The sequence below is a fragment of the Zophobas morio genome, unplaced genomic scaffold (genome assembly GCF_036711695.1).
Source record: "Zophobas morio isolate AGI-343-1 ecotype UQ-CSIRO unplaced genomic scaffold, CSIRO_AGI_Zmor_V1 ptg000058l, whole genome shotgun sequence".
NCBI classification, from domain to species: domain Eukaryota; kingdom Metazoa; phylum Arthropoda; class Insecta; order Coleoptera; family Tenebrionidae; genus Zophobas; species Zophobas morio.
Window position 1 is genome coordinate 3,345,814 of NW_026972163.1, and position 13,869 is coordinate 3,359,682.

The 13,869-nt window shown below is 33.9% G+C and overlaps 1 protein-coding gene across 1 annotated transcript; it reads left to right on the top strand.

Annotated features, from left to right (window-relative positions):
* The first annotated feature begins 1,206 nt into the window (after nucleotides 1–1,206).
* On the top strand, nucleotides 1,207–2,739 carry LOC135143201 (uncharacterized). Its single transcript, XM_064075080.1, has 2 exons — nucleotides 1,207–1,220; nucleotides 2,076–2,739. Exons 1-2 carry the CDS (start codon nucleotides 1,207–1,209, stop codon nucleotides 2,737–2,739), a joined length of 678 nt encoding a protein of 225 aa, XP_063931150.1.
* Nucleotides 2,740–13,869: the final 11,130 nt, after the last annotated feature.

Sequence of the window (13,869 nt, forward strand, 5' to 3'; positions counted from 1 at the left end):
CTTTTATTAATATGATCCTAAGAACATACTTCAAATGTTACTGTTTTTGTAGTTGCACTAAGTAAGTGCTTGTACCGATAAAGCTAGTACTAATAGCATTAGCATATACTTGAATTTTATTAATATATTTAGCAATTATCTACCTATAAAATCACCAGCATCAGCATATACTACTCTTTATTAATATTATATCTTCTACAGATTTAAGTATTTGTGTAATAGGATCGAAGTCAATATTTATATCGTCCAACTGCATACCCTCATACTGCTCCAGGCCCCCTTCTCTTACCAGGAGCAGGAGTTTAGATACTTTTGCAGGTCTGAAACCTGTTATCTGACAACCTGTAAACATTACAGTGAGTTTGTAACTTGTGTCCCATGATTTTGGAAAGTTGTTCCAGATCTTTATCAGAGCATTGAAATAACTGTGTTACTGTAGCCAAATGTTTTTTCAGTTGTATGGCACTTATACTTCTTAGATTTGAATTCGTTGTTTTTAACAACATTTTTCCTTATCTCAATTAAAAAATCAAAATGTCGCTTCATAAATGGTGAAAGCAAAATGGGTACTCCTCTTCCCATTTTCCTTCGGATTAATATTCGACTATATGAGGTAAGCTTTTTTTTTTGTTTTGGTAATAAGACAATTTCCAAATTAAGTCTCATTCTCCAAGTTCAAATTAATTGATTTCTCTGTTTCTATATAACAGGCACTTTTTTGCCGAGGTGCATATTACATTTTTCCGTCGACCTTCCTGGTTATAGCAAATTAAAATCTGTATATACTCTTTTAAATACAACAAATCTTTATTTTAATTACAATACAAAAATACTCCCTAAGATTAAACGTGCAGTTAGTGCAAGTTTTGGCTTTTTGCGCTTGTCGACTACTACTTCGGAAGGTTTATAAGCAATATTACTTCCAATACTACTCTCTCGAAGTGTTTTAACCGTTAAAATGCTTTTTGTTCTTGACACCAGTTCTTGAACCTTTTATACTGCTTTTCATGAAGCACTCGTGACTTCAGGGGCAGTAAGTCTATTGTAGCTGCACTCGCCATCTCCCGCAATTTTGGGGGTGTGTAAGTGTGTTGCAAACACTCATATCGCTATCACTTTCATCGTTTTGTGTCATTTTCTTAATTCTATTGTTAATCGTCAATATTCAAAACTAATATCCGTTCGCAAAACTCCCGCACTGTCAAAATGACATTCTATTGGTATGAGAAATAATCCCCTAAAAGATTTTTAAGTTTATGTGATTACCGCCTTGAATTTCAAATTTTCAAAATTAATGTCTACTTGGGATTTAAAAAATCAAATGTCATCAAGCATGGCAGAATGTCCACGCAAAAGGATTATTCTTTCTGCAAGGGAAAAACAAGCGATTGTAAATTATTGTTTAGAACGGAAAGAACTGACTCCAGCGATAGGAATTACAAACCTGTATAAAGCAGCGGCAAAAATATTTTTGGTAGGGTATTGTTTTATTAATTTGCTGAAAATTTATTTATTATGGCTATTTAGATTAGTGAAACTCAAGTTAGAGATATTTTGAAAAAAACTGAACATGGGGAGCCATTATTGGACGCTAATAAAGGAGGGCGAAATTTAAAACCAAAAAATGACTACTACACGTATTTTTTGAAAGAAGAGCTAACGCGTAAAATTTATAGTTACCACAAAAATAATGAACATTTTACATTGTCTGACTTATTGGAATATGCTAAACAAGAGCTTGAGTTTAAACAACAACGAACAGCTTTATATAAAATCATAAAATCAATGGGCTTTAAATACAAAATATGTAATAATCGAAAAATCTTATGTGAACAATCACATGTTAAAATTCAAAGAATTACTTTTCTAAAAAAATATCTCCAATATTTAAGCGATAATGAAAATACTCTCTTCATCTTTTTAGACGAGACTTGGATTTACCAAAACGGCAGTCAGGTGCGAATGTGGCTGCGCTAAGACGACGTACAAGCCAATCCAAAAAAAGCAAAAAATGAGGGAAAACGATTTACAATATTACATGCCGGGTGTAATCGCGGTTTTCTCGAAAATTTTAGTTATCTCCTAGATAGCAAGATAGAAGACCGCGATTACCATAAAACTATGAATGGCGAAATTTTTTTGAAATGGGTAAAAAATCAATTGCTGCCAGACCTAAACAAATTAAACGAAAAATGCGTGGTTATCATGGACAACGCACCGTACCATTCAGTGCGGAAAGAAAAGCCTCCAAACTCTAACAGCAAAAAAATAGACATGCAAGCATGGTTGCAAAAACGCAATATTTATTTTACTGACAATATGACAAAAGTTCAGCTTTGGAGCGTCATTAAACCGCTGATACATGGAGAACAAAAATGCTACGTTGTAGATGAGCTACTGCAGTCGCACGGTCACCAAGTTTTGCGTTTACCGGCTTATCACTGCCAGTATAATGCAATTGAGCTTGTTTGGGCCTTTTCCAAGAATTATTACAATAAACATGTTAAGGGTTCACAACATACTGAGAATAAAGTAACAAAAGTTTGGAAGGAAGGTTTGGACAGATTCACCCCTCAAATGTGGCAAAATAGTGTTAATCACTGCCAAAAATTAATCAAAGAAGATTGGAAGAAATATATGGGCAATTTTTCGCTTGAGGAAATTCCACCTATAATAATTTCTTTAGCAGAATCAGATGATTCAGACTCTGATTTTGATTCTGATTCTGACGATGAATGATTTATGATATCTCAATTTACATTGGTTTAAATGTTTTAATTTTCCTTGTTTATGTTACTTTTTATTAGTTGTTTCTTTAATTAAACCATTCACAAACTGTTATTATATAACCAGCAGTAAGGAAACTATGAGTATTAAGACACTTTTACACTTGCAAGTTACTCTTGACAGTAGCTGGCAGAAGCATTTACACTTGGCGAAAACTGTTCTCCCACAGCAACTACCGAATAGAACTGTCGCACGTGTAAAGGAATCGTAAGCTGGCGGTTGAAATGTTTGTCATTCTAAAATGTCTTCATTGGAGTTGGCGACAAAGTTTTCAGTAAATTAAAATCTCCAGTCTAACAATTTCAAGAATGTCTATAACAATTGTATAGAATTATTAATGATAATAATCGGTTTATTAAGTATTTTACCTTTTTGAGTTGCTGAAGTGTAGAATGTTTTTAAAAAACAAGTTGTATCACCAGAAGCGTAGAAATAGGCAGTAAGGTCAAAAATATATATTATTCAAAAAAGCTTTCGTTGTCGTAAGTGTGTCATACTCTTTCTTTACTTGAATTGATAAAAATCTTCAGTTAATGTGCTTTTGACATTTTTATTTGACAAGTTATTTTTAGTTACTAATTTGTCACTAGATTGCAATTTTGCAACATATTGTACAGGTTTTTCGCATCTCACCACTTAGTACACTCAGGTCATTTTTTCCAAATCTGACACTGACAGTGCGGGAGTTTTGCGAACGGATATTAGACGCTTACAGACGACGATTAAAATAATGGAACAACTCAAAATGACAATTAATGTCAAATCAGCCATCTATGTTTATGTTAATCGTGCACACTGCTTAAAGTACCGGCGCCACACCATGCTGTATCCCATAGCAACTCACGAAACATGTTTGCGGAAAAATGTTAACATTCAAAAAGGTATCATTTTTCGTGCGTAAAATGCTCAGTTGTTCCCATGTCTTGTCAAGAACATCATGCTTCTCAGGGTTATACTTATTATTTTTAAAATCTTTATTGGACTGCAGTTCTTTTAAAAACAAACAAAGCGTGGTTTTGGCGCTTCGTTTCTTTGGCTGATATGCATAAAAATAAGTATTTAGTTTTTACTTTTAGTAAAAGCATCTACTTATTAGTAGTTACTACAAGTAAAAGTATTTACTGAAATTCATATGCATAACCTTTTACTTATACTTATAAGTAAATACTTGCAATTTGCCAGTAAATACTTAAAAACTGATTAACGTAACTGTCATAAAAATAATTTTGTGATTTGTGTCATACGTACGAATTTGGGTGCAACATGAGTTCCTCAGACTCCGAAACCGAAAGAAAGTGTTGAAACTACTGAAATAAACAACAAGCAGGAAAGATTTATTTCGATTTTAAAGAAATAGCCGATATTCTTATCAACCAAATCGCAAACACCAAACAGCCGAGAGAAAAAAAAGGCTGCTCTAAGTAAGTTCGCAAGCCAATACGCCATAGATTATGGAGAATCTATGACGGAACCAAAAATATTAAAAAAGATCAACAACATGAAAACAGAAAATAAAAAAAAGACCGACTGAAAAAAACAGGAAATAAACAAATTAAATTAAAACGATGGGAGGAAGATTTCATAAAATTATTGGATAGTGGTGACCGCAATCCCATTATCCACCATGTACCAGGAAAGTTATATTTTTCCAACCACTCCTGTTTTTCTGTATCAACTTCTCCCTGTTCTGCCGGAAATTTTATCCATTGATGGGCGCTGTCGTAGATTTTATTACTGATTTCGTGAACTGTCCCTGAGACGGTACTTTGATGGGTACCACTATCTTCCCCAACACCCACTTGAAATCCCGGATCGCCCATGTATCTTAAGGCTTGCGTCTGGTTCGGTTTAGCCCTATACTAAATACATTGAAAACATCATCGCGGTTTCCGGAGTTGCATTTTAAAAATATGAGATATATCGCTTTAAAAAAATTATATTTCGAATTAACAAACTTCAGTCCAGGGGACCTCCATATTTATATTCATATCTAGTATGCAGTTTTTACAAAAAAAAATTATAAAGTTGAACAACTTTTACATCACATTTTAACCGGCACATTGATGCATTTTTTGACGAAGTGCTGAAGTTTTTTGCATTCTGAGATAGGAGGTCCCCCGGGGGAAAAGTGTCAGCTTTCTTTTGATACCATTTATAATATTAAAAAATCCACGACTGAGGTAAATAACTCGCGAAAAGTCAAAATCTATTGAAACGAGAAATCGGCATTAAACGAGCTGTGATGCGGTAGCAGAATGCAGGTTTACTTAGATTCTGACTTGGTTGGAGATTTCAGTATTTTAAAAATGCAATTCCGGAAACTACGACGATGTTTTCAATGTATTTAGTATTGGGCGAAACCGAACCAGACGCCACCCTTAAAAATATTTCCATTTTCTGTTTTGCCGATAAAGCACCCCCACGAGTTTCAGCTTGATCACGCAAAAATACATCCGCTAAATACTGCACGTTTTCTTCCTCGAATCTGTACATTGCCTTGTACGTATTCGGATAGGCTTGTCTCCGGGGTTTATATAATTTCTGTTGACGAAAAGGAAGAACAAATAGCGCCATTCTAAACTGTTCTAAACTTGAAATATCAATCACCTTCTTAAGACACACTGCACGTTGACTGAATTCAATTTAAGTATAATCACTAGTCTACTAAAAAGTAGCTTGAAAAATTTTAAGTACTTACTTGCAAGTACAAGTAAGTACTTGTTATTATGCATGCAACTTGAAGTATTTACTGGAAAATTAAGTAAAACCTAGAAAATTTTTCAAGACCAAGTAATAAGTAAATACTTATAAGCTTATACTTATTATTATTCATACCAAAGTCAGTATTTACTTGTAAATTTCAGTATTTAGTATTTACTAAACTTTATGCATATCACTCTTTGTGTCTGATATGCTACAAATCTAAATTATAAAACCCTTTCACAACACTTTGCCTTGAAAAGGACCTGATGTAAGAAGAGACACTAATGTAAACAATACAAACAGTCACAGTTTTTCTTAAACAAAACAATATCTGCAAAATCTTTGTCATTTGGTAAAAAACTATGTCCCGAAACAAGAAATTGCAAATAAATCGTGTGTAAAGTAGAATGTTGCGATAAAATTGATTTTAATATCTACACAATTTTTAGACTTCTATTTTGACCCCCACAAAAGTCAGACCACAGATTCAGTTCACTGATATTCTTTTTGGCAAAACATTTAATATAAATTTTAAGACAAGATGCCACATTTTGGACGCCACGATGTGCATCTCCTTCCTTCCAAATAAAACAGTGTCCTTTCTTTGTTTTACCGGAGTAAATGCCCTCGTTATGCTCTGGCGTCAATAAGTCGCAAAATTTATATGGCATGTTGGTACCTCGCGACTTTTACCTCTCAGCCTATTTGTCTCGCCTACCGTTTATCTCGTTGCCCAGTTATATCGCGCATCTTCTGCTTCGCAGTCCGTTTACTTCGCGTGTGTTACCTTGTAGTATATTACATGTGCTTAGCTGTAGAGCTACCTTTTTTTCTGAATATCGTACTCAAAAAATAAATAACTAATAAATTGAACACGGTTTAAATAAACTGTTCAATCTGAAGTTCGTTAGAGCTTTGCTGTAACTTTAAGGCTTCAAATTTCCATATTGAACGGTGATTAGCAGCTACCAAGGAAGGGAAGCGTCGATGCCAACCTTCCACCGCGTTATTTCGTTTTTGGAAGATTTTCTAACCTCGTCAAAATTTGATTCCACAAAGATAACGCGTATTTAGGTCTTCGGTTTTGCCTAATTGACCTTCCGACCCACGTGTCTTCAAAATAATCCGTTAATGGTGCTAATATTTTTTCATTATCTTGAAACCATTGGAAATGTTGAAGCATCTCAAATGACTGGATAACATCTTGTTCTGGTACAAAAGTGAAGGACGAAATCATTTTCAGCTTTAACGAAAAATCTGGATCGTTGTAGTCCATGTTTTTATTTAAAATTTATTTTTCTGTATGGTTCTCCAGATACATTGACTGAAGTGGAAAAAGCATCCTCGTGTTAAAATGCCAGGAAACACTTTTTCAAAAACGTTAATTTCGACTTTTTCAGAAATCTATCATAACAGATATGGGCGTAAGTCCTTGCCTTATTAATTCCACAATCATCCTTAATAATCGAACGTACGTTTTTTCGTACATGTGACAATTAAATGTTTGTCTCGTCCAAGCTTAGACGAACAGTTAAAAACAGTATTTCCTATTGTTCATTTTAGTTTTGGACTGCATAATGATGAAAACCTTGGAGAAGTTCCACTAAATTCCCATATTTTAATTTATTAAACAATCTAACCAGCCAAAAGTGCCATAAATAGCACCAAAAAGGAATTGCTTCACTACAAATACAGGGTTAGTCACGAGAAAATTACTTCTGAAAATTATTTTTACGCAACCCAAAATACTAATATCCTGCACCACTTGATATTATCTAAATTTAAAATAAAATGCCTAATCCATGATTGCTTTGACTTTGGCATTGTCATTTTGACGTTAATTAATTTTTAACATTTTTTTTCATCGTTGACTCGACTCTAGAGCCCCATTGGATTTACGACATACGGTCAGATCAATCTGGGCTATACTGAAGCCATAAGTGCTCTACCAATGTTGTTCGCCGCTAATGTGCATGTGTTAATTCGCCATCTCTGCGTCACCTAGAGCCTCTTCGAAGTGCAAATCTGCAACGTCTGGGCTTCTTCGGCCATCCATTTACAAAAAAGCCGTAGCATGCCCAACAGTTTCAACAGATTAGTAGTTAAATTATTTACTTACTTGTTTGAGTTTGTGTTGTAACCTTTGAATAAAATGCCGTAAAAGGAATTTTTAGAAATAATTTTCTCGTGATTAATCGGTTGCAAAAGATCAAGAGGCACACTGACAAATTTATTAGCGGAGATTTCTGACTGGCTGCGGTACCATCATGGACACTCGCGTAACCTCCTTTTCCACAATTGTCAAAATGAGATTGCCAAACTCAAAGCAATCATGGATTAAGCATTTCATTTTAAATTCAGTTAGTATCAAATGGTACATGGTATTCGTATTTTGGGTTGCGTAAAAAAAATTTTCAGAAGTAATTCTCTCGTGACTAACCCTGTATATTCTGTACTATACTCGTATTCCTATACTCGTTGCATTACATTAAGTTGGTAAGTTGGCCCGTTGGTAAGAGTTTCTAATCGCCACTAAAGGGGTACGTTCGCTAGTTGTAATCGCGCCTCGAGGCAAAATTTTAGTCTGCTGCACCGCAGAAAATACATGCTGTATGGTTCTTGAAGTGCGCTGTTTAATTTTGGGCACGGCGAATTCTTATTTCCCAGATCAGAATAATATTAATTCCCCATATTTATTCTTCTATTTTGGCTTTCGTCAGCAAAGTGACACACAGTACGATACTTGTCCTTATTAGCGATATTTTCATAATAGTGACACACACGTTTAGCAAAGTTTTCTCTTTCTGCACGTGTCATTTTTGACAGTAAACTATTAAGAAAACCTGATGTCACACGCTTTATAGTTTGACAACTGCTTAATAACTTGACGTTCCCTGTTAGTGAATATGCCTACTTGATTTAAAAAGAAATAGACATAAATATAGTCATTTATATCTATTTATATAGTCAGTTATTATTTATACAGGGTGTTATTGAAAGGTACGTACAACAAAATGGAGAGTTCTTCGCGAAGTCTAAGAAGTCGGAAAAACTTATTTTGTCTTATCAAAATTTTAAGGGGAAAATTAACCCTTATCCAATCTTTTTAGACGCTACTGAAGGATAAATAGGTAAAATTAATTTTTTTTAGTAAATCCTAGCAACTGTAACAATAAAACTTTTGTCAAGACTAAATGTTGCTATAGAAACGAAAGATGATCTTTTTATCAGAGGCGTACAACGAATTTGGACAAAAATTTTAATAATTTTTATTTCTAAAAGGAGAACACTTTTACCTGAACTTTTTTTAACTTTTAACACCCATACTTGGAGACCAATTGCCGATTTTATTTTGTACGTACCTTTCAATAACAGGCTGTATATAGATACAAGTCGATATTTTTTGGACAAATGGAGATCCATTCTGACAAAACGAGATCCAATTTGGATCTCGACTTGTTTTGTGTATATCTTCACCAAAAAAATTTCATAGGTGGGGGAAGGACGTCACCGCATTTTTACCGGATCTCGGATTTCACATTTTTTTCAATTTTTATGCGAGAGTAGTTCACGTGGGCACACTAACGAGAGCGCTGCAACGCCTAGACTGTATATAACATTTTATCAATAAGTCGAGTTCCAACAGATCTTGCAAGACTGCATGCGACAAGTTTTAACAAAACGAGGTCTATTATTGAATTACAACTGTATTAAACAAAATAATTGCTTAAAACGAAGAAAAAGATACTAAAATAGTAAAATGACAAAAAATGGGAATATGTATTACAATTTTATTTGTTTTTATAAGTGTTATATAAAAAAAAACTTTCATTTGTACGCAAGTCTTGTCCTTAAATAAATTCAAATTGTCCTCTTGTAATTTTAGACATTCCGTTTTTTTGGGTGAAACCTTGTTTTTAATGTGATTTTTTAAAAAAATCAACATTATGGACTTTTGTATTGAAAAATAAATACCTTTATTTTGTACCAACTGTTAAAAGTAGGAGTTTTGGCCCCTAGTGTTAGTAGATAAAGTAGTATTTTATCCACTAGACGATAAATAAGTCTTTTATTTACTCTTTTTTTTTTTTATTACATTATTGGAAGTATATTAAAAATTCATTAATTCATTATAAACACAATTATGATAAAGAACCCGACGAACCAGCCTTATTTTCGTACACATTTATATTGCAATGTTGAATGTGCCCAATGTTCAATAGTGATGGACGCATTTGTCCCCCTCCTAAACCCTTTGAATATGTCTCCATTACTTGGATATTATCCGAGTCCCTAGGATTTTCTTTCATACCAACCAAAATTTTCTTTGAAACATCAATTTTTGTGGCTTCGCATTGACCGATGTATAATTCCGCAACAGATGAGGACTTCCAGCCACCAAGATTTTTCACACTTACAAAGTCACCGACCGGTCATTGCTTTCGACGATCGTCGAATATCCTCTTTAACTTTTTGAAAACGCAAGGTAAATAATTTTGTAAATAAAAAAAATATGTTTTTTTCTGTACTGTGTGGTGGGGATATCACTTAAAAATGAATTACTTCTACATTTGTGCAGTTACAAGATATATATGTTCTAGGTTTTAAATGGGCCCAACTGGCAGTCGGAGCGTGTTGTGTAGTTTTTATGTTCCATAATTATACGAGCCCCTTCTCAACTTAGTTGGCTCAGAGCGGAATTTAAAAAAAAATCGTTTCTAGTTAAGAAAAATACAAGTAGAGTCGACTTCCCCTAAGTCGAATCGTCACTTGCCATCGAAAAAAGTTCGACTTATAGATAGTTCGTATTAAAGAAATTTATTGAAAAGAAAACACGGTCGTTTATTGAATTTTTTCCGCATAAAACGCAGCTTTTTCTTTTACCAATGGTCCACTAACAGGTAGATTTTGTGTTCTCACAGAACTGAACCACGTAAAGACGGCTTTATCAATATCATCATATTTACTACAACGAACTCTTTTAGTTTTGCCACCACACTCATTCTTTGTAAAGTCCTCTAAGATTTTGGCCTTTTTTTCCATATTGTAAATAAAGTACTCCGTGGGATTCCGTAATTTTTTGCAGCTACACTTTTTTTGCCGCCTTTTAATACATCATTAATTATATTACTCTTTTGCCGTATATTTAGCGTACAAAGTTTTCTTTTCGGCATTGTGCTGGCAACTAAAACAATTTCATTTAAATTTGCCCAAGTATGCAAGAAGTGCAGGGTTTCTATAAATGATTATAGGGTCGCAGTAGGTCATGTAAACGTGTCGCCTCTCAGATTTAACTGTACGGAGATCCGTACCAAGTGCTCAAGGACGCATGACAAAGATCACACATGTGTAGAACTGGTTGCCTAAACGCTTCATGTTTTTGAAAAATAAAACTAATTCATTACGATAAAAAGAAACAAATTTATTGCGATTAAACATCACAGTAAATGTTGAAAATATTCATCATTCTGTTCAAGGCACATGTTCACTCTCTTTTTAATTTCAAAAATGTTTTGTAACGTCCTTTCGTCAGTACTTCGGATCCGTTGTTCAGTTGTTCAATTCTGCTCAAGTCGTCTCAAATCATCCAACAATTTCCTCAGACGAAGGGGCTAATTTCAAGTTGGATTTGCGAAATCGCAACTGCTGTTGCTATGGTAATTTCGATGACAGTTGTTGCGATTCGCGATATGATTCGTCCTCGCGACTGCTGTCATCGCATCTTCCATGGCAACGAAATTGTAAATCTAACTTGAAATTGGCCCGAAAGTCTTCCACGAGCTTTCTCTTTGCCGATACTGCCTGTTCGAACAAATCTGTTGATTACATCTCTAATGTGGGCATTTAACGATGTTTCTTAAATTATTAAATCACGATATTTGGCCACATATTCTTGCTTACAACCGGTTACAGATTACACATACTCTTCGTTTACCAAGTCCCATTGCGATAACAAGACATAACGATGAAAGTGTCTTGTTCAACAGAAACAATTTTCACAGTCTTCGCTTCCTAGCACAAAAACAAAATTTCCGTACGCAACCACCAAGAGTTCTGAAAATGTTTGGTTGTTTTGAGCTTGGATCAACGAGAATTACTGTAATTTGCACTTGAAAAACATTAAAACAATAAAAACGACGACTTTAAATGACTTGTTACAAATGACATTAGACATTAATGTGACAAGTGAGAACTCTCATAGTGATGCATAATCACGGGCATAATTTCAGCGAAGCTGGATTTTTGAAATCCATGGCTAACTATGCCCTTAGAATCATTTATAAAAGCCATGTAGAACCAAATATTTGTTTTGTCTGCGGGATAAAACTATAATTATTATTCTACAACTTTGTATGTGTGTAACATTATATCTGAAAATTCTGTTCAACTCGGAGAAAGTAATTTATATTGGTTCTGATAAGGTACGTCCACAGAGTTGTGTTCGAGTTGGAGAGAGTTCGACTTGGGATTTTCGAGTTAGAGAGTAATTTTTGGGTTCTATTTATTTGGTCAGTATTTATATGAATAAAATGCAAGTATTTTAAATAAAAATGGTCAGTATTTTGTGTATATTACGAGCAGTATAATTTAGATCATTATCAGTATAATATTGATTTGAGTAAAATAATAATTCATGTATGGTCAGTAATTTTATATCATTTTATCAGTAAAAACTTTAGATACTGTTAGTAAAATATAATTGAACGTCTTTAAAATATAATTTTATTTATTATATTAAATAAACAACAAATAAATGGTAGTAAATACATTTTTATAGGAACATACTTTAAATGCAATTTAACGAAAAATATCATTGTCTTACAAATAAACGAAAAACTCCGTATCAATAAAACTTAACTGTAATACATTCTTGTAAGAACATAACATAAATTAAGAGAGCCCGTGTTGCCAATTTGGATCTCCCTCTTGACCGTTTTTTACCTATAGGTACTTGTTTGACACTGGGAGGAGGTGCGACATATTTTAACCTAATGGATAATCCTATTATATGTTTACAAATATATTCCTTGCAGCTTCATCGTCGGATGTGTAAGCATTAACATTATTAAGAGTATTTTGAGACATCATGTTGACTTTCACGTCACTCTTTTATAGGTTATGTTTCTGCCGCGAAACTACATACTGCCACATTACATTATAAAAAACAATTTTAATTAATTGACAGACGTTACAAATTAAAATACTGCTAGTTTGTCTTTAATACATTACCTACTATTTAAAATACTGACAAAATATAAATTTTACTGACCACATTTTCACTGATCATAAGCTAGTGACCTCATCCAAAACAAACTTATTTTAAACTATAAAATACTGACCATTTTTTAAATTTACGGACAAAAAACAATAAAAAATACTGACCACATAAATGACAGCCGTAATTTTTACATGTAAGATGCAACGCAAGTTCTACTGCTATTCAAAAAAATCGACTTAGAGAAAAATTCTACTTCGAGGAAGGCCGTCTTAGAGGGAGTCGACTGTATTGACTGAAGTTAACTTATTTTTATTCATATACCAACGCCTTTAAAAACTCTTAGTCATAAGAAATATCTGCTAAAAGACTAGAATTGACAACAAGAACAAAATAACAATAATTAAGAAAACTAAAAAATACGCAACATCAACCCAGAAACAAATTCAAAATTTACCACTGGGTAACATCGCCTTTTTCTTTATGACGTTCAAAATTTTTGAGGCTTAGTTTTAACTAAGTCTTGGCAAAATTCTGGTGTAGGTGAATCCCATATTTCTCGAAGCGTTTGCTCCAATTCAGGAATTGTTCTGGCAGGATGTCCACAGTACCTTCTATTAAATGCAGTGTTCCGATACCTCTGAATGACATGCTGTCCCAGACCATAACCGATGTAGGAAATTTCACTTTTCTTTTAGAACAGTCAGGATGGGACGCTTCCTGTTTTCTGCGAATAACTCGACTCCTACTGTCTCTAACACAGACTTCAAATCTGGTCTCATTGCTGTATTGTATTACATCCCATTGGTGAACGGTCTAATTTTTATGTTCTTTTGCTCATCTTACTTCATTTTTCTTTTGCTGTAACATCAAAAATGGCTTTTTTTAGCCTGAATTTTTATGGATCGACGAGTTTCTTCTATATATTTTACACCACGGGAGCAGGGAATGCTGTAGATTTCTCTACAGTCTGGAGCTTGCCGAGAATCTTTGACAGAAGGAAGAATTTGTGCAATTCGTACTCAAAAGGCAAAAAGTTAAAACAGTCTTGAAACCTGTAACTAAAGTTGCACAAATTCTTCCTTCCGTCTAAAGATTCTCGACAAGCTCTAGACTGTAGAGGGATCTACAGCATTATCTGCTCCTGTGGTATAAAATATCTA